At 35.5% G+C, this 20,212-nt stretch overlaps 6 protein-coding genes across 8 annotated transcripts; 4 read left to right on the forward strand and 2 right to left on the reverse strand.

Annotated features, from left to right (window-relative positions):
- The first annotated feature begins 54 nt into the window (after window positions 1–54).
- LOC17885995 (glyceraldehyde-3-phosphate dehydrogenase GAPA1, chloroplastic) lies at window positions 55–1,963 on the forward strand. 2 transcript variants are annotated; one of them, XM_006291196.2, is made up of 5 exons: window positions 55–172; window positions 250–357; window positions 569–873; window positions 972–1,216; window positions 1,293–1,952. In XM_006291196.2, exons 1-5 carry the CDS (start codon window positions 131–133, stop codon window positions 1,793–1,795), a joined length of 1,203 nt encoding a protein of 400 aa, XP_006291258.1. In that variant the 5' UTR covers window positions 55–130; the 3' UTR covers window positions 1,796–1,952. The 2 variants fall into 2 exon arrangements, with proteins under 2 accessions (XP_006291258.1, XP_023638344.1); XM_023782576.1 differs by lacking the exons at window positions 55–172; window positions 250–357 and having other exon boundaries at window positions 672–877; window positions 1,293–1,963.
- Window positions 1,964–2,731: 768 nt separating this feature from the next.
- Window positions 2,732–5,811, reverse strand: LOC17887177 (probable magnesium transporter NIPA8). The gene is made up of 13 exons (XM_006290396.2): window positions 5,660–5,811; window positions 5,241–5,436; window positions 5,076–5,157; window positions 4,931–4,992; window positions 4,738–4,823; window positions 4,572–4,645; window positions 4,391–4,493; window positions 4,177–4,305; window positions 4,001–4,100; window positions 3,781–3,900; window positions 3,480–3,643; window positions 3,298–3,397; window positions 2,732–3,213 (listed from the first exon to the last, which is right to left on the reverse strand). Exons 2-13 carry the CDS (start codon window positions 5,331–5,333, stop codon window positions 2,998–3,000), a joined length of 1,329 nt encoding a protein of 442 aa, XP_006290458.1. The 5' UTR covers window positions 5,334–5,436; window positions 5,660–5,811; the 3' UTR covers window positions 2,732–2,997.
- A 23-nt stretch (window positions 5,812–5,834) lies between these two features.
- On the forward strand, window positions 5,835–8,969 carry LOC17886041 (DNA cross-link repair protein SNM1). The gene is made up of 9 exons (XM_006292152.2): window positions 5,835–6,681; window positions 6,789–6,969; window positions 7,057–7,296; window positions 7,383–7,527; window positions 7,607–7,741; window positions 7,846–7,912; window positions 7,989–8,066; window positions 8,186–8,238; window positions 8,327–8,969. Exons 1-9 carry the CDS (start codon window positions 6,228–6,230, stop codon window positions 8,423–8,425), a joined length of 1,452 nt encoding a protein of 483 aa, XP_006292214.1. The 5' UTR covers window positions 5,835–6,227; the 3' UTR covers window positions 8,426–8,969.
- Window positions 8,970–9,031: 62 nt separating this feature from the next.
- LOC17887552 (nudix hydrolase 13, mitochondrial) lies at window positions 9,032–10,553 on the reverse strand. Its single transcript, XM_006292436.2, has 6 exons — window positions 10,352–10,553; window positions 10,177–10,259; window positions 9,857–9,980; window positions 9,688–9,771; window positions 9,440–9,595; window positions 9,032–9,353 (listed from the first exon to the last, which is right to left on the reverse strand). The coding sequence occupies exons 2-6, from the start codon at window positions 10,245–10,247 to the stop codon at window positions 9,174–9,176; spliced, it is 615 nt and encodes a 204-aa protein (XP_006292498.1). The 5' UTR covers window positions 10,248–10,259; window positions 10,352–10,553; the 3' UTR covers window positions 9,032–9,173.
- A 3,752-nt stretch (window positions 10,554–14,305) lies between these two features.
- LOC17885756 (nodulation receptor kinase) lies at window positions 14,306–17,468 on the forward strand. 2 transcript variants are annotated; one of them, XM_006291236.2, is made up of 8 exons: window positions 14,306–15,100; window positions 15,331–15,561; window positions 15,688–15,896; window positions 15,990–16,116; window positions 16,229–16,303; window positions 16,385–16,568; window positions 16,649–16,781; window positions 16,886–17,468. In XM_006291236.2, the coding sequence occupies exons 2-8, from the start codon at window positions 15,411–15,413 to the stop codon at window positions 17,147–17,149; spliced, it is 1,143 nt and encodes a 380-aa protein (XP_006291298.1). In that variant the 5' UTR covers window positions 14,306–15,100; window positions 15,331–15,410; the 3' UTR covers window positions 17,150–17,468. The 2 variants fall into 2 exon arrangements, with proteins under 2 accessions (XP_006291298.1, XP_023639205.1); XM_023783437.1 differs by having other exon boundaries at window positions 14,306–14,519.
- Window positions 17,469–18,352: 884 nt separating this feature from the next.
- LOC17885880 (protein COFACTOR ASSEMBLY OF COMPLEX C SUBUNIT B CCB1, chloroplastic) lies at window positions 18,353–19,613 on the forward strand. The gene is made up of 4 exons (XM_023782605.1): window positions 18,353–18,741; window positions 18,822–18,943; window positions 19,033–19,185; window positions 19,266–19,613. The coding sequence occupies exons 1-4, from the start codon at window positions 18,406–18,408 to the stop codon at window positions 19,456–19,458; spliced, it is 804 nt and encodes a 267-aa protein (XP_023638373.1). The 5' UTR covers window positions 18,353–18,405; the 3' UTR covers window positions 19,459–19,613.
- Window positions 19,614–20,212: the final 599 nt, after the last annotated feature.

Genomic DNA, 20,212 nt, shown 5'->3' on the forward strand with positions numbered 1-20,212 from the left:
TAGCTATCCAGAATCTAATCCTCTTTGCCTCCAAGTCATCAAATTTTTATCCTATATTACCACTCTTTGCGTCACCGATCATTTTTGCTCTCTGCTGCTACAAACTCAACTTGGATTCTTTCTGGTCACCATGGCTTCGGTTGCTTTCTCTGTGCCCAAACCATCTCTTCAGGTACCTTCCTCCTCCTTCTTCTTCTTCTTTCTTGTGTCTCTTACACAAGTTAAGTAAATGTTGTATTTTGTTTCCAGGGTTTCACTGAGTTCTCAGGATTGCGAAGCTCCTCTGCTTCTCTTCCCTTCGGCAAGAAACTTTCTTCCGATGAGTTCGTTTCCATCGTATCCTTCCAGACCTCTGCAGTGAGTTCTCTTTTTCCTCCAACACTGTCTGTAGCTTGTGTGTTCTGTCTTATGATGCAATGTTATGAGATGAAATGTTTGTATCAAGGAATAAGCAATTAAGCATTGTCTATTGATAAATCTGATAAATTAATTTTGAGCAGCCTTTGGTCGTTTGGTTCTGTTTCTCGCCGTTTTGTGAACTGTTTGGATGGTTCTGTGTTTGTGTCAGATGGGAAGCAGTGGTGGATACAGGAAAGGTGTGACTGAGGCCAAGCTTAAGGTGGCCATCAATGGATTCGGTAGGATCGGGAGGAACTTCTTGAGATGCTGGCATGGTCGCAAGGACTCTCCTCTTGATGTCATTGCCATTAATGACACTGGTGGTGTCAAGCAGGCCTCGCATCTTCTTAAATACGACTCTACCCTTGGAATCTTTGATGCTGATGTCAAACCTTCTGGAGAGACTGCAATCTCTGTTGATGGAAAGATCATCCAAGTTGTGTCTAACCGAAACCCTTCTCTTCTCCCCTGGAAGTAAGTCAATACAGAACTTTATGTGTCTGAATTTAATTGATCAGTCTTTGTATGAAATCTAGATTAGCATTTGAATTGGCTTATGGTTGATATCTTAGGGAGTTGGGAATTGACATTGTCATCGAAGGAACTGGAGTGTTTGTCGATAGAGAAGGTGCAGGGAAACACATTGAAGCTGGAGCCAAGAAGGTTATCATTACTGCTCCAGGCAAAGGAGATATTCCAACTTACGTTGTTGGTGTCAATGCTGATGCTTACAGTCATGATGAACCTATCATCAGCAATGCATCTTGCACTACTAACTGTCTTGCTCCCTTTGTCAAAGTTCTTGACCAGAAATTTGGTATGCAGTGGTTCCTTTTTCGCATCCTCTCTTACGGATCAATGAAACAGTTTTTAATGTGTTTGTAATATTGCAGGTATCATTAAGGGTACAATGACAACCACTCACTCTTACACCGGTGACCAGAGGTTGCTAGACGCGAGTCACCGTGATCTAAGGAGAGCAAGAGCAGCTGCTTTAAACATTGTTCCTACATCCACAGGAGCAGCTAAAGCCGTGGCACTTGTGCTCCCTAACCTCAAAGGGAAACTCAATGGGATTGCTCTCCGTGTACCAACACCAAACGTATCAGTTGTTGATCTCGTTGTGCAGGTCTCAAAGAAGACTTTTGCTGAGGAAGTTAACGCTGCTTTCAGAGATTCCGCTGAGAAAGAGCTTAAAGGTATACTCGAAGTCTGCGATGAGCCACTCGTTTCCGTTGACTTCAGATGCTCAGATTTCTCTACAACCATTGATTCATCACTCACTATGGTTATGGGAGATGACATGGTTAAGGTGATTGCTTGGTATGATAATGAATGGGGTTACTCACAGAGAGTTGTTGACTTGGCTGACATTGTTGCCAACAACTGGAAGTGATGTTAACCATTTGAAATCAGACTTGTTTCATGTTTTCCCATTTTTTCTCTTCTCTTATATACATTATGATTCTCAATATATCGGTCAAGACTGTAAAATGGTAGCCTTGAGTTATGGATTTGTAATAATAATAATAATCACCAAAATCCAACATGAATGCTTATATCATATACTATATGCAAGAACGTAATCTTTTTTTAGGATTTTAGAGAATATACACAAAAGATGTGATGATATAATACCTGAAGCATTTTGGAAACGTTTCCAGCACCATAGATTCTGTGGATACATGCAAATTTTTCAGGATCGTTTGGAGGGAAATAAGGTGAGAAGATGCAATCTTTTGGACATCTTCTTCTCAGATATTTGCAGGCAGCACATCTTTTTGGATTCATCACAGATCTTCTCAGGAATCCAAAAAGAAACAACACAAAAGATTATGAAATCTAGACTAAGGATTTGGCTATTTGTATCTCTTCTCGTTTCCTTTCTTTTTCCAATTAATCCAATGGCTACTTTCTAGTTTCTGAATGTTGAGGACTTATACTTAAGGTAACACTATTAATGCTGATTTCTCATTGTGAGTAATTAGACTAATATTACCGTTGATATTACTGTCAAGGCACTATTATTGTTGTCTAGTTCTCCTTAACAGAGAATAAATTGCACTACTAACTGTCTCGCTCCCTTTGTCAAAGTTCCTGTCTTCCTGACCAGAAATTTGTAACTCAATAGTTCAGGTTCTGCTTTCGTCCTCTCGGATTTATGTATTGGTATTTAACATGGCTGTAACATTGCAGGTACCATAACAGGTTCAAGACGACTACTCATTTTTAAACCGGTGACTAGAGATTGTTAGACGCTAATCATGGTGATCAAAGGAGAGCAAGAGATCTATTTTACAATATGATTCTCACAATATCAGCCAAGACTGTATAATTGTAGCCCTGAGTTATGGATTTGTAATAGTAATAAACTCGATTCAAACTTGTTTACATTCTGTGCTTTATGAAACACTTTTCACAGGTCTAAAACAAAAAAATGAATATACAGAGATGTTATGTAATACAATTTGGTTCTTACAAGGATACACAATCGTGGGATGGTTTCCTAAAGACAGATTTTGCTACTAAAGCCATATATGATAACAGAAGAAATGCACCTGAGACTCGGTTTCATAGCTTTCTGTTTTCACTACCTACTTAAGCCTTTGAAGAGTTCGTCTTTTCAAGCATTCTTGTCCCTTCTTCTTCCATGGCTAGTTTGCTCCATCCTGATCCTCTCATGGAAAAAATCTTAGCCCGTTCAAGTCCATTTCCTCTAAACCCTGTAATCTTCGAAGATACCATTGGCATCACTAAAATCGCAGATGCATTTATAGAGTCTTCGCCAAAGCCCAATGCTGCTAAACAAGCAGTCTGCAAACAAATGAAATATGATTTTTTTTTTGTTATCGTACTGTTGATAAAGCTCATAATAATGATACTTTCACTTGTGGGTACCTTCGTCTTGGTAATTAGATCAGCTGCTTTCATATACATTCCTTGTACAACTACTCTTGTGTCTTTGCTATGTCCATCTTCAGATGATTGTGGCATCAACCTGTTATTAAAGATCAAAATGGTTATTAAACATAACATGAAAAACTTCTGAATTAGGGACCTAATAAGAATGCAATTTTTACCTGTCCTCTTCGGTTGGTACGCTCGAGGTCACGATGGAGTCGAGAGATGACGAATTATCTTTTGTCTCGTTGCCTCTTGTATCATCAGGTGCTAGTAAAGAAATTCCTATGAATACACACATCATTCCTAATATGAACATTGTTGTTCTTAGCGCATCGAAAACCTGTTGAAGGAAGAAGAAATTATCTAAGCCTAAACCCACACTATTCAGTGACAAATTGATCAAACTAATCATCTAGATTCTTTTTAGCCCAAAGATCAAGAAAAAAGAAGGAAGACATCACAAGTTAATAGATGAACCTGAAACTCTTGAAAGTAGATGAATCCTGTACAAATGGAGAAGAAAGTCCAAGCAATCTGAAACATTGGAACTATGAGAATTGCATCATATAGAGACAATCCTTCATTCAATCTTGTCATCTGCAAAACAAGCACATGAAAGACATTTTTACTTCAGTAACCTTATCGTCTCAACTGCACAACAAAGCACCCAAAATTTCAGTATCTTTAAGGCTTTTACCCAGAATCCGGCTGTACTAAGAAATAAAAGAAGCATAGAGTATGTGAACCAGCTGTGCAATTGATAGCTACTAGACATGGCCAATCTCAGCAAGTTTGAGCTGCAAAATGAAACTCAAATTTAGCACCTGAAACTATTTGAATTTCACCTAAAGCCTAGTAGACTTGCAAACTCACAGTGACTTGGCAAATAAAACCGAACATGATCCTATAGCACCCGAGACCACAGCATATGAGAAAGGAAGCAGCATTTTCCAATATGAGTTAATTTCTTGTCCAGGTGTAGATATCAAAACTTCTCCCTTCCTGAATATATCGAATAAACTGATCACAAAAGAGGGCGGGTAGTTGAAAAATAGTGTAAGGCAACAATTTCAAATGCAAGACTCACTTATAGAGGAAATGGTGCACAGCTACTATTAGAATCAAAATTCCACAGTAGACCAAGAATGTTACATTGCTGTATTTCTCTGCCAACTGTTCGGGTGTGAAAACTGAGCACAGAAGAGATACATTAGGTCATACTTTGTGAAAAAAGTATAGACCAAAACCTATCTGTTAAAAAAAGTTACCTGGTGACTGGTGATTGCCAAAAGCTACAAGGAATACATTTCCAAGAACTATAAAGGCTGTAGCAACGAGTACTCTGTGACCAAGGAATACCAAAAGATATTAGAAGAGCAGAGACTTAGTAAATCGTTGATTCATGTTAAAAATTGCATGAGGTTGATTGCATACTTGACAGTCACCATTTTGTTCAATACAACATAAGCAAATGCTATGTTGGATACAAATTGAATAGATCCAAGAGCTGCTAGAAGGGACTGCAAAAGGGAGTGCGTAAAGGTAAGAAAATCAAAGAGAAACCATAATGCAATCAGCGAAATCTTACAAATCACACAAGTAGGCAGTGTCGAACAAATCATTTTACCTGAGCAGCATAACCAAACGAAATAAAATTGAGGCAATTCCCAAGAAGAAAGACTAGGATCCCTGTAAGTTTCCAAAAGCATTGGACTCAAAACTAGCTTCATATAAACACCAAAAGGGGAAAAAGGTTCAGGACCAGAGCATACCAACTCTCCATGTCTGAAAATGTATAATTGGCTTTAATGGCATCTTTCCTCCGCCATGTTCTTGTAAAGCTAACCTTTCTCTCTGATATATAACACACAAAGTCTGTAAGCGAGCTTCACGAGATAAAATTGAATCAAACAGTAGTGCCTGAGACAAATGCAGACCTCATTATGTCCCAATTTGAGAAGGTTTGTGCCGAAATTAATAGCAACACTTCCAAAAATGTTAATGAAAGCTCCGATGACCCATTCTCCCATGATTAAAAGAATACAGACAAGCTCAGTTAGCGATCATCTAAAGCTGTAAATTTGGAGGAATCAACTAGCTCAGGCCCTCATATGAATCTTAAGCCTTCAAAACCTACAACAGAAGAAGCAGAAACCTTAAGAAGGGCTATTTGATGGTGCTTGACAAACACAAGCTTGCAGCTTTGATAAGGTAATGAAGAGAAAACCCCCAAAACAGACTTCATCAGAGAATGGGTTTCTTCAATCGTTGAATCCAATTGAAACAGAGATCAAACGGACAAAATTGAAACAAGGGGTTTCTGAGATTAGCATAGAAAAGAGAAAAGGAGGCAAACCCTGCGAAGAGACGATAGAGGAGCTTCAGATCCAGATCGATTCTAAACAGAAGATGCAGATTTACAAGTCCTCTCCCAACAAAGAAAACAAACAAAAACAAAAACAAAAAAAAAAACTATTTTTTTCCTTTTTCTGAAATTGAGATTTAAGCTTTACCAAACAAAATGGCGTCGAATAAAAGGAAGAAGAATAAAAATTGGATCTTTCCCCTAAAAATTGAAAATTCTAAAAACCAAAAAATAAAGTTTCGATTTTTCGTAAGGAAGACCCAATCGCCGATAAAGCTTCCAAACGACGGTGACGGGTTTGAAGAAGGAAGAAGAAAGACGACGACTATGCGATTTTGATCATACAAAAAATGACGTAGTGCTTTGGGCCCTTTTGTGTTTAAATCTGTCTTCTTGCTGCTCCTCACGTTTTGTTTTGGGCTTTTTACCATTTTTACTCTCTTCTCTTCTCTCTCTCTCGTGGAGACACTTCAATGGCCAAAAAGCAACCTTTGGCGGGCGGGTAAAAATTGACTCTTTTGACCTTTCGTTGTCATAGGAGAGAAAAGAGAAAAAAAAAATGGAGGTTTCTGATGAAGAAGACGACGACTGGTTTGGTTCTCGTTTCAACGACAATGTAAGTGAAGAAGAAGAAGACGAAGAGGGTTTTGTGTTTTATGACGATGGTGTTAAAGAAGAAGAGGGTTTTGCGTCTGATTTCTACAAGGCTGGTTCTGATTGGTCTTGTTTGGTGGAAGAAGATGAAGAGGCCGTGTCTTCTGAGAAGAAGAAGAAGATGAAACAATCGAACTTGTTTCAGATTTGGGGTTTACAAGAGAATTCTCCTGATACAACGAAGAAGATGAAACAAACTGACTTGTTTCAGATTTGGGGTTTACAAAAGCCTTCTCCTTTCACTTCCCCTGCTTCTACTTCGGCGAAAAATACGGCCACTGGTCTTGGAAAGAGGCGTAGAGATTCTTTGTTTAGCAATGACTCGCCTCGACCATGTCCTTTTTACAAGAAACTACCAGGTCTTTCTCTTCTTCTTCTTCTTCTCCTTCTTCTTCTTCGCATTCATATGCCTTAATCGTCTTCTCTCTTTGTCAGTTTTGTGAAATTTATGTGTGGTTATATGTAGGAACACCGTTCACTGTGGATGCGTTTCGCTATGGTTGTGTTCAAGGATGCTCTGCTTATTTCCTTACTCATTTTCACGCTGATCATTACATTGGTCTCACTAAAGATTGGTCTCATGGTCCTATTTACTGCTCCTCTCTCACTAGTCGTCTTCTTAGACTTAGTCTCTCTGTTAATCCCTCGTAAGCTCTTTGCTAGTGCTATCTATGTCTAAGGAGTTACTACAAATTGTGTATTTTGAGTTTCAGTGTGGTGAATTTTGTGTGTAGGTTTATTCATCCGTTGGAGCTTGACATTGAATACACTATTAATGGAATCAAAGTCACTTTAATTGAAGCTAATCATTGCCCTGGTGCTGCTCTTATTCACTTTCGTCTCTTAGATGGAACATGTTACCTGCACACCGGAGATTTCAGGGCTTCGAAACAGATGCAAACTCATCCTCTCCTCTTTAACCAACGAGTTCATGTTCTGTATTTGGATACAACATATTGCAATCCTAGATACAAGTGAGAGCTAGAACTTTTGAATAATACAATTTATGATGGATTTGAGGGAGCATGCTCTTAAAGTTTGATATATCCTTTTTTTTTAGGTTCCCCTCCAAAGAAGATGTCTTAGGTTATGTTGTGAGAATCACAAAGGATTTCCTCAGGAAGCAACCAAAGACTCTGATTGTGGTTGGTTCTTATAGCATTGGAAAAGAATGTGTTTATCTTGCTATTGCCAAAGCTCTTGGGGTATAAGTTCCTGGAAAAAATCGCTTTCCTTTTAGCCATATTTTCTGGACTCCATGTTCTAACTTTGAGGGGTTTACAGGTTAAGATATTTGCAAATGCTTCAAGAAGACGGATCCTGCAATCATTTGGTTGGGATGATATCTTGAAGAATCTTTGTACAGATGGGAAAACCACATGTCTTCATGTTTTGCCTATGTCATCATTGAAAGTTGAAGTATTTCTCTAAAACCAAGATAGTTATCTCAAGTATTATTATTCTATATAGTTTCCACGTCAACCTCTCATGATCTTATCTCTGTTCTGATAATATCTCTGAAGAGACTCGATGAACACTTGAAGATTTATAGAGAACAGTATGGAGCAGTTTTGGCATTTAGGCCCACAGGTGAATTATTTGCCTTGCTTATTTTTTTTAAGGTTTTTGTTCGAACAATTGGTTCAAGAGTAAAGTTTGTTTTCAGGTTGGACTTACTCCGAGAAAATAGGCGAACACCTTGATCTAATAAAACCAACTTCAAGGGGAAAAATCACCATTTACGGTGAGTTTCATTTTTGTAATGCACATTATGTATGAGCTATACTATGCACATAGCTCTAAGTATCGTCATGATTCGTGGTAGGCCGATTTGTCTAACTCTGTAATTATGTATCTTTCTAGGGGTTCCATATAGTGAGCATTCAAGCTTCACAGAACTTCGTGAGTTTGTTCAAGTGTGTACCAAGAATGTTGTTATTTTCTTACCCTTGTCTGTCCTCGATAACACATCTCTTAGCATTAACTGATTCCATTGTTACGCAGTTTTTAAGGCCAGATAAGATCATTCCGACCGTGAACAATGCAGACGCTGCAAATCGTGAGAAAATGCAATCATGTTTCAGAGACTGGCTCAGACGCTGAGACTCCAGGATGATTGATCATTGAAGGCTTTGAAGCTTTCAAGGGATGCTTAATGATTCAGTAAGATCTTGGATACTTTAAGTCTGTAACTAGTGAATACAGTAGAATTACTTGGGAGGGATTCTTGATATTATTTGATCCAAAAGTTTAATTCTCTTGTATCAGTCTAGTATATCATCATGTGGTTAGTTCTTTTAATTATGATGGTTGGGGAAGAAAAGAGTTCAAAGAAACAATAGTGTCTATATGCTATATTTACTTCTCTTTACCTAGAAGAAGGCTTAGCATCAACATCAACATCAACATCAAGCTGAATCGTTCAGTTCGCAAGACAAGCAATGAGTAGAGATAATGCAAATACAATAAGACAAAATCAGATTAAAGAAGAGGAAGATTCAGTATCTGGAGATGGAGGACTGCCATTAACCTCATTGCAAACACTGGGTCGCTGACTACTTCCTGTATTAGTCATATTTAAAGTAACTAGACCAATCTTGTAAAATGTTCTAAGCCAAGGCCTTTTATGTGGTGAAAGGGTTCCTAATCTCAAATGCATTGTCCTCGTGTGTGGTAGTTTTAGAGAACATTTAAAACAACGTATCCTCCGAATTAATATAATCTCTGTTGAGAAACATATTCAAGTCACAGGGTCTTAAGTCGTTTGCTTCTCATGTTTAACTTTGTTTACAGAAGAAGCTTTCAATAATATATTACAATTGAGAAAGTTGATAAGCCTAGAGAAACGAAACTAATTAACTACAGAGCAGTACTGAGGATCGATTTGACGCTCTCCTCTACTTGAAATGCTGGAAAGGGCAAGAAAGTCTTCCTTTGTGCTTCCTTCTTCTGACATTACTCGTAGAAACTCTTCAAGCGCGCTCTGCATCCACTCATACCGACACAGCTCCAAGGCTTCTTTAACATTCAACTGTGCATTTTATAAACAAACCCCTTATCAGTAAATGAGAATGTAATATGACACAAACAGAAAGCAACGTTTACACGCTTCTTTACCCATCTCCTCTCGCGGTTTTCTTGCTCTGGCCATATCGCAAGCTCTTCCTTCACCTCTAACGCAAACATATAACCTTTGCATCTACCAGCTAAGCGGCACTCAGCTTCCATACTGCTACTCTTGCTTCTAAATTCCCAAACTCCTAACGGATCTTCCTATAGAACACACCAATAAACGACTCAATCTAAATCTATACAAAAAATTTCTCGAGCTATCGATAAAATATGTTTTGAAACAGGAAACTAACTCTTAGTATTCCTTTAACTCCTGCTTCTTCCATGGCTTCACGAGAAGCAGCTTCAAGAACAGTCTCATCATCTTCCCATCCTCCCTGAACAAATACACAAGTCAAAGATTCATACAATAGCACTTTTGAACATATAGTTTCAAAACCAACAATGAAAAAATAAAGAAACCTTTGGGAAAACAAGATCGTGACGATTAGGAGATGAAACCATAAGAACTTCAAGCTTGTTTTCAAAGTCAACACTTGTTGAGTCCTCCTCCTCTTCATCTCTCACCATCCTATAAGGTATACATCTGTCATCACATTCAACACACAAATTATCATCTTCATAGAAAATTCCAATATTGAAATCAAATTTGAACAAAACCAGACCAATAAAATCACACCACAATCACATCATACCAATCAAGAACGAGTCAATCATCAAGGTCAACCACATGAAAGTGAAAGGAGATGTAAAAAAAAAAGGGTATAAAAGGATTTAGTTACCCAGAAACAAGACGGAAGTTGTTGTCATAACGTTGATGGTCTCGTCCTGTTCTTGCTGAAAGATTCGACATTTTTGATAAAACCTGAAATCAACCCCAAAATTTTCATTAAAAAACACAAATTTCTCTGTAAGATTGAAGAAATCGAGAGACATAAAGAAAGAAGAACCAATTACAGAGAAAATGCAGGTCGTAAGCTTTGAGAAAAATCGTGTCTTTATCGGTTGGTATCAGAAGTAAACATCATCAGAGCTTGAAGCTTCCATGGCGAATCATCTTGTTCAGAGTAAAAGAAAAAAAATCAAATTTTTTTGTAATCTTTTAACCAAGAAGTAAAGAAGCAAGAGCTGAAAACAAAACCAAGAAGAAGAATGAAAAAGAAAGGAACGGTTTTGGTTTGTTAGCCATATGGGAAGAAGGAAAAGATGAGTTTTTTCCGGAGACAAATTTAAGAGAGCTGACGAAGGAGAGAGCATTCAATTTTCTTTTATTAACTAAATATTAACCACTCGTTCTATTCCACGTTACTTCAAAAACAAAAATCCTATTTTAATTTAGACCATTTCGTTTTGATCATTGCCTATCTAAATTTAAGTAAGAGAGTTCATATGAGTCTTTTGTTTGTTTGTTTTTTTTTGGCTTAAAATCGATTTTTTTATTTATCAGTTAACGATTACACAATGTCTATATCCACGTAGGGTTGGGCATTATGAAATTCAGTTTTGGATCATAACTTATTAATTCATAAGCCAAATATTTGCAAGGGTCATATATGTATAACTATTTTTAATTTGTTAAATTGTTATAACCTTTAGAAAAAAATTATTTAAATTATTTAAATAATTTTTTGAAAAGAATTTATGAAAGTTGAAAAAAAAACATATAAAGAAACATGATATGTCTGAAAAGACAAAAAAAAAAAAACAATACGTAAATGAATATTACTGATCTTTTTAGAATCAATAATGAATTATTTGCCAATACTTTGTACCAAATTTTTGATTTTGCCATTTTTTAAGCTAAAAAAAATATAACTAAATATGCGTTTTATTCGTTATGTTTGGGTTTAGTCAGTTCTAATTGTCTTTAGAGTTTAATATTAAATATATAGTACGTCTTTTAGCAAGAAAAAAACAAAAAAACAAAAAATAGACATTTTAAAAAGTTCAAAAAAACCAAATCTATAGGATTCTAAGAAAATTGGCACATTCGTAAAAATTTCTTAGAAAAATGTCATTTTCCGTAAGAATCCTATACTTTTATGATAAAAATATATTACAGATTTTTAGCCAAACAAAAATGGGAAATGTATAAAGGTTAAGTGACAAAATGAATATGCATGGGTTAAATACAAGAATTGATCACATGATATAGGGGTCATTGTGAATTTTTTTTTAAAACATCTAACTATATTAAGAAACTAAGACTATAACTAAAAGAAATTATAAATGTCATGGTGTCAACTGATCCACTCTTTAATCTATGCCTCCGCCACTAAAAGTCAAATATATGGTTGGTCACTTGTGATGAAATAGATGTTCTGATTTCGTTCGAGATTGAGTTTCTTATGAGTAAGAAAAGAGAATAAAAACTACAAATTGTGATATGGTAATACTTATCAATAATAAGATTTCACTGGTTTTGTTAGTGAGAGCTAGCTTTAATGCCCTGTAGACATTGAATCGGCTCACTCCGACTTCGACTGCTAATATGTTGACGTGATATGATTACAAACATATACTGATTTAGTTCCATTTAATTGTTCAAAAAGAGTCTTCATGTTCATATAATATGTAGAGAGATCCGGATTTCCTATTTGATGACTAAATCAGTGAAAAGGTTTGATTCTACAACATATCGAAAGATAAAATTTTGTTCCTTCCAAAATATATATTGGTCAAGCTAAAATATATGTATGATTGCATATTTTGTTTGTCTTAATGCTTTTTTTTATATATAATAAAGAGATAGTGAAACAAATAATTTTTTCGTAAACTATAAATGAGAAAGTGTGTTTGACATTTTTACGCAACATGACATCCAAAGCCAAAGCCAACCTATCATTGCAACAAAGGGAAGAACACACAATAGACCCAAAAACCTTGGCTATCCTTTCCGCACCATCAATCTGTCCATACGATGTGACTTCTATTTCGATAGTTTGATAGTGTGTGATTTAATATATATATATATGGTTTATATATTAAATATGTATGTACGAGCCAATATAAAAAATCTTTTTTTTTTGTGGCAAACAACAATACACACGAAAAACGATGGGAGAACTCAATTGAATATGGCTTTACCTATCAAATTATTCGGGTTTTTTTTGGTATAGTTTGTTATAAAATAAAACCATAAAAATAAATTAAATGATTAGCTATACACATAATTTGCTTAAACTAAACCAAACTAGGCAATTATTATTTACATTTGGTTTTGTTTCGATTACTTCGATACACTCCCAACATTTAAAACAAACAAAAATAAAAACGAATTGAAACAGATAAAACTTCAAGAAATAAACATACAACAAACCCTGATGAAACAGACAGACCGACACCCCAAACCTGAGATGGCCCCAAACGATTGTCATAAGAGCATCGTTCTCACATAGAACGAATGGCCCATTTAATTTACTTAATGGGCCTTAAATGGGTCTTTAAAAATCGAGCAATAAGCGGTTGGTGCAGACTAGTATGATTTGATTTACTATTTTTTTTTGCAAGTCACTTTTCAATCATTTCCGATTTGTATGATTTATTCATGATGACCACGACCGCCGCTTCAATCATTGGTCCTCCCATTTCAATTTTTTTTTTCTCCTCTATTCCTTTTCATTCAAATATATATATTTTTAAAACACAGTTTTGAAAATAGACAAATACTCCTACAAAAAAAAAAAAGTCAAGAGAAACGTTAAAAACGCAGATTGAAAAAAAACACATAGAAAAACGCGAAACGCAGAACGTGGAAATGCGAGTTTTGAAAAAGGGAAAGAAGAAGAAGCAAAAAAAAAAAAAATTAAAAAAAAATGGTATGGTCGATACAGCTGGCTTATGACCCCTCCTCCTCCTCCTCCTCCTCCTCCTCCTCCTCGGCTCCTCCTACCTTTTTTTTTCACTCTGTCGATGTTTTTAGTATTGTGGTCCTGTCCTACTACTCACTCCTACATTTTTATTTTATTTTGTTAAAATAAAAAAGTGAAGTTTGTTGAATTTTTTAATTAAAGAATATTTTTATGAATGTTTGTTCGCTGGATATATATTTGTCATTAATATCAAAAAGGTTAATTATTTATTTAATTTGCGTCTATTGCTTGTTGTTTCATTCAAGTATTAAATTAGTAAGATATATATGTGAGTCATGTGACAACGAAGAAGAAACCAATTGATATGCCTAACATTAGATTTATCATATGTAGCAAAAATGGTTACACTATTATAAGAATGTAGAAATATCATAGGTTTTTTTTCCTTGATATTAACATGATCATGTTATGAATATTTTTCAACCTCTGTTTAGTAAAAATAAAAATATATATGAACTAATAAACTGATTTTATTTTTATTTTAACCACTTCACTATCATCAAAAACGTTAAAATTATAAATTATCGTTAGTTCGCGAAATCGATAAAACATCTAATCAAACTTTAAGTGGTTTATAATATGTTTCATAACTCAATGAAACTTAACAATGGTGTTGTTCTAAGGAGTTTAAGCTCTTCCTCTTTATACATAGCTTAAACTAAAAACAATTATGACATCTAACAAATCCTTTATTTTTAAGGGAAATAACCAAAAAAAATCTTAAACTATATAGAAATTTATGAAATGATATAATTCTTTTATTAATTTGGTAATAAATCTAATAAGATAGTGAAAGAAAAAGTTGTTCCAATACAATTATGTGATTGATTGACTCAAAAAAAAAATGAAGTCTAAGAATTATAAAATTCTCTAGTTATCAAATTCCCAACTATCATTGGTTGCTTAATTAATTTCCCAAAAAAAAAAAAAAAAATTTTGGTAATGTAATAGTATTCAAAGTACTCATTTATTATTAAAGTAAATAAAATAAAAACATGCGAAAAAATGAAAAATAAAAAACAGAGAGATTTGCGGAAGTATAATTAGAAGAAAGGGAGAGACAGAGTGGTGTTGTTGTATTGTGTTCGTCTCTTTTAAAAACTTGCGGCGGCGGACACTGAGTTACACGGCGGTTCTTAAGTTTCTTCTTCCTTTCTGAATCTTTCTTTAAAAAAAAAAAAAAAAGGTTTTTGCTTTCGCTGTAATTGCAAACTGGCGAAGTACCCCACTTGCTTCTACTCTTGTCTTCAAAGGTTCTCCTTTTTTATTCCTTTCTCTTCTTCCACCAAATTAAACAAATGGGTTTGGTGGTTGCACATGAGTGAAAAACAAAATAAACTCACCAGAGTTAATTAAGTTTTGATTCCTTCTTCTTGTTGTTTGATTCTCAGTTAAGTAAGTAAAAATTAAAATGTTTCAGTAGTGAGTCTTAAGAGAGAGAGAGAGAGATGGGAGTTGTTGTTGTCTGAACAATGTCACTTTCTGTCGGCATTGTCTGCGTTCCGACACAAGTCTTGCTTTCTTCTTCTTCTTCTTCTTACCTTCAAGTTCTAGAAGAAACTGCGGCGGTGGTGTGATTTGATGTTTCTTTGGTCTTCTTGAAAATACACTTTTCCATTTTCACACCAAGCTTCTTGATTAGAAAAAGAAAAAAACCCCAACTTTGATTTTTCTTGAATCTGGTGATTTTAAGGAATTTTTTCTCTTCCTGTCATTGAATGTAGAGAAAGAAAGAAAAAAAAAAAAAGAGAAATTTTTTTTGTGGGGAATCACGTCCATCGATTGTTGATATTTAATCGCCGATGAAGTTGAGATTTTCTGGAGATCTGTCAAGGTTTAATTTTTTTTTTATAAATTTACTGCATGTTGATTGATTGATTTTTTTTTCTTTCACAAAATTCAATTTTTACAAGTTGACACCTTTTTTTTTCTTTTTTCTTTTAACCTCTCAAGAAGCTCTGTTTGCTTTTAAAATTGTCTCTTCTTCTTCTTCTTCTTCTTCTTTATAAATCTTTTATTTCTTTCGCCGACATTCTTGTTTTTATTCTTTCTTTCTTCCTCCAGGGTTATCGCATGGTAGCAGTAGTAGTAGTAGCTTGTAGCATCATCGCTGAGAGAGGAGAAGAGGCTGTTTTGTTTTCCCGATGTCAGCAATTCTTGCAGCTGCCATCGGTGGTGCTGTAGGAGCTCTTGCATTGATTGCTTTGTTTGTTTTTCTCCTTTGGTTTTGTGTCTTTCGTCGTAAGAATCTCTCTAGAACTTCTGAGACTGGCTCTTCTGATCCATCTACTCAAGGTAAATTCTCACAAATCCCATCAATTCAATTTCAAATCCTTGTCTCTCTCTCTCTCTCTATTGACTTTCTTGGATGATAGCAAAATGATTAAAGTGATATTTGTGTGTGTGTGTTCTGTTTTTCAGAAGGAAGAAATGTTGCAATTGAGTTGTCAATGAGAGAAGCTAGAAGGTTTGAAATGGAGGAACTTGCTCAAGCCACCAAGAGTTTTACCAATAAAAGTCTTATAGGTATTGGCAAATTCGGCGAGGTTTACAAAGGTTTGCTTCAAGATGGTGTTCTTGTAGCTATTAAGAAAAGACCTGGTCTGCCTACTCAAGAGTTCGTTAACGAGGTTTCTATAAATGATGATCTTGTTTAGTGTTTTTGCTTATGGTCTCTGAATTAAGTGTGTTTGAGAGGCTTATTTGGATAATGGTTTTTTCAGGTTCGTTATCTATCTTCTATCCATCACCGTAATCTTGTTACTCTATTGGGTTATTGCCAAGAAAGCAACACACAGTTTCTTGTCTACGAGTATGTTCCTAATGGAAGTGTTTCCAGTCACCTGTACGGTAACTCTCTGTCCTTATTATGAGATTAATGCTGTTCTCATTTGGTGTTTAATCAGTTTGAGAAATGAGTTTGGACAATGTAAGATTCATTTGGATCTTTTCTTGTTATTAGGAGCTGGTGGTAAAGTACCTGGAAATAGGCTAGAATTCAGACATAGGCTTGCAATATCTATAGGAGCTGCTAAAGGTAAAAATTTATACAAAAGCCATGAGAATCAAGCTCATTGACTTGTGTCCTGATCTTCCATATACCCTTTGTTATCTCTAGGCTTGGCACATCTTCACTCACTGAGTCCTCGATTGATACACAAGGACTTCAAAACCGCTAATGTTCTTGTGGATGAAAATTTCATTGCTAAGGTTGCGGATGCAGGAGTTCGTAATTTCTTAGGAAGAGAGGAAGTTGGTACATCGTCTCACATTGTTGCAGATCAGATTTTCCTCTCCCCTGAGTAATTTGGATTCTGACTTTGAGGCTTATGTTTGTTGATTCTTTTTGTATCCAAGTTTCTCAGATTATCTCCTTTTGCAGGGTTCAAGAGTTCAAAAGATTTTCAGAGAAAAGTGATGTGTATGCTTTTGGTGTATTCCTCTTGGAATTAGTGAGTGGAAGAGAAGCATCAGAACCATCCCCTTCAAGCTCAGCACAGACTCTAGTCGAATGGGTATGTAATCACATTCTTAAAACCTTACTGAAACAGAATCCAAATCACATAATGCTGCCAATGTAATCTATATTGAATCTCACTTGTATGCACTGGAGTTGCAGATGCAAAAGTTAACTGATTACGCGGATATACCAATGATGATTGATGAGAGACTAGGAGGTACATACACAGCAGAAGGAGTTGAGGAGCTTATTACATTGACACTGAGATGTGTTGATGTTTCAAGTGAAAAGAGACCAACAATGAGTTATGTTGTGACAGAGCTTGAGAGAGTATTGGACAAAGAAGTGAGCTTAACAACAGTAATGGGTGAAGGTACTCCAACTGTTACTCTTGGAAGTCAGCTTTTTAAAGCAACCAAGTAATTTATAAAGGAAGCATCTTTTTACATATATATACATATATATTATATAAGTTCTCTGAGACAAAACTAATCAGAGAACTTAAGAGGAGAAAGAAGAAGAAGAAGACTGATCAGCTGTTTTGTGTTTAAGTGTATAAAGAACAGCTGAGCTTTATTATTATTATTCGTTTGTTTTTTTTCTTTTTTTTTTTCCTCCTTTATACTTCCTTTTGGAGGTTATTTTCAGCAATTATTTTTTGGCAATGAGTGCAGAAAATATAACTTTGTAAAAACATTATTTATTGATATAAAGGAAGCAAAGAGTGGAATGTTGTGTGATACTTTGTAGTAGTGTACTAGTGAATCCATTTTTAGCACAATAGCAGAACAAAATTACATTTAATGTGATCATCTTTGAACTTATAGCTTCGAAAGCCATTATTGCCAAGTTGGTTGAATAAGTTTTGATCAAAAGATTCCAATTGGCTAACTGTTGAACTAACAGAAGGTGATAACTCACTGTCTGAAGAACTCAAATTATTATGTTTGTACAGAAAAACTCAGAGCTACTTTTTTCATATATAGTAGCAATTTTGGGAAAGATTTTGACCTTAGCTTCAACCTACCTATACCTTTATAGCCTTTATTGCCAAAGAAGACATATTAACCAAGTTGGTCTCAAAAGTTTTGATCAAAAGATTCCAATTGGATAACACACTCACACTCATGGACTAGTATAGATAGTGAAACTAATATTGTTTCAGTCAAAACTCATCTCAATGCTTTCTGATTTTATATTTATTATTACTGTCCCTAGTTTTGCTAAAACCTTTGTGGGCACACAGAACTATAAACAGTCTTTGAGGAGATTGCAAAATCAAAATCATGTTTGGTCTGATTTTTATGTCGGGAGAGAAGATCTCTAATGATAAAGACTGTTCTTTCTGTAAGATGGTGAAATCGTTAAATGAACTGGTGGGTCTCATTGTAATCTAATCTACCTTCCAGATCTTGACCTTACAGAAGCAAAAAAACACACAGTACTACTGATTTGATTGAAAAGCTCAGAAAAGCAAATAAAAAAACCAGAGTTTTTGATTCTTACAACTATAGAAACAGAGCTAATGTATTGTCATAAATATTTAAAAGAGTCCGTTTAAAAATTAGAAAAAATGACAACCACTCGATTTTGGATAGACCCATCATGTAAAGGTTTAAGCTTTTTTTTTTTTGTTTGGTTAGCCAAAAAGAAAGCTTTTTTTTTTCTTGCTCTCGACAATGGCGATGAAGCTGATTACTCCGCCGTTGTCTTGTCCATGGGTTACTTCAAGAGAGGTAGTAATCAAAGGGCTTCCACGACGGAGACGGGAGTGGATGACCACGAAGAGAAACAGAGTCTCTGCTGTCACGGCCATGATTGCGGAGCCTCTCTCTGCTGTTTCATCTTCAGCGATTCAGATTCATCAATGGTGGGAGCAAAACCCTAATTCGTTACTGTTCATGGCTGAGACTGGTGGTGGTTACTCGTTGGCTAGCTATTACACGTCTTTGGGTTTGTTTGTTATCTCTGTTCCTGGTCTTTGGTCTCTCATCAAGCGCTCTGTTAAATCAAAGGTTCGAACTTTACGAATTACAAATTCCCAATTTCTTTGATTTTAAAAATCTTGAATTGAATCCATTGTGGGGATTTGCAGATAGTGAGAAAGACGTTTGTTGTTAATGAAGCTAAGAAAGAACCAAAGCAAGTAGCTGGAGAGATTTTATCTTTCTTCACAAGGAAGAACTTTAACATTACTGATCGAGGAGAAACGATCACGTAAGCTATAAAAAAGATTGAATTTTTCAAAATTGAGGGGGTTTTGGTGTTTAGTTTACTGACATTGTTGTGGGATTCTGATTAAATAGGTTTGAAGGGAAGATGGTTCCAAGTAGAGGACAAGCGGCTCTGCTTACGTTTTGTACATGTATAAGCTTAGCAAGTGTTGGTCTTGTACTAACCATTACAGTTCCTGATTTCGGAAACAATTGGTTCTTCATCACCCTTCTTAGTCCACTCGCGTAAGGCTCTCTCTGTGTTTGTGTCTATGTGGAACTGTGTTTTGTGAATGATTTGGTGATGATTGTGTGTTGTGTTGCAGAGGAGTGTATTACTGGAAAAAGGCGTCAAGGAAAGAGGAGATAAAGGTGAAGATGTTGGTTGGACCAAAAGGGAGATTGGATGAGATTGTGGTTCAAGGAGATGATGTTCAGGTTGAAGAAATGAGGAAGGAGCTTCAGTTTAATGAGAAAGGCATGGTTTATGTCAAAGGTCTCTTTGAAAGATCATCATGATATAACATTTCACCTCCCAATTTTTGCCTTTTGGGGAAAGTGTTTATAGTTTGTTTTAAGGATGAGATTTAATGACTGTTTAACTCATTTTCATACTTCATAGTTCATACTAAATGAATCAAGTTGATATATATAGAGTTCATCTGGTTGAGATATATATATAGAGTTCATTTGGTTGAGCAATTCTGTTATTTTGAATGAAATTGAGTTTTTGTTCCCGAGTTCGATTTTAGGTAGTTGAAAAGAACATGAACAATGGATTTGGTCGAGTTGTTGGACTGGTACCTCCATTTCAAAGAGTTATGTTGTTAAGCTCCAGTTTTCTATTAATAGTCCAAACTCCAAACATACTAAGAATGGGTGAGTATGATCTTCGTGAATGATCGACTAGTCCACCATTATCAAAGCCAAGGTTCAAGGTTGTTCGGTATTTCTCCTCCCGTGACCTCGATCAACTGTTCCACAAATTGGGTTGTAATCTCTCTTTAGAATTTAGATGCGTGTATAAGTTGATCCTAGACGATAGCCGATAGGCATGGTTGGTTCTTTTTTTTCTTTGGCTAGTTGGGGTACTACTACTTGGATTTCATCAGCTATGACATGTATGCAATAGAAGGTTGAAAAGCTAGATAACCCAAATAACTCCAACCAATATATTTGTACATTTTCACCACTATTTTAATAATCACAAACCTTATTACATTTCCAATATATATATATACATAAAATATGTCAACATCCATAGTTTTATCTC

The sequence above is a fragment of the Capsella rubella genome, unplaced genomic scaffold (genome assembly GCF_000375325.1).
Source record: "Capsella rubella cultivar Monte Gargano unplaced genomic scaffold, Caprub1_0 scaffold_5, whole genome shotgun sequence".
In the NCBI taxonomy this organism is placed as follows: Eukaryota; Viridiplantae; Streptophyta; class Magnoliopsida; order Brassicales; family Brassicaceae; genus Capsella; species Capsella rubella.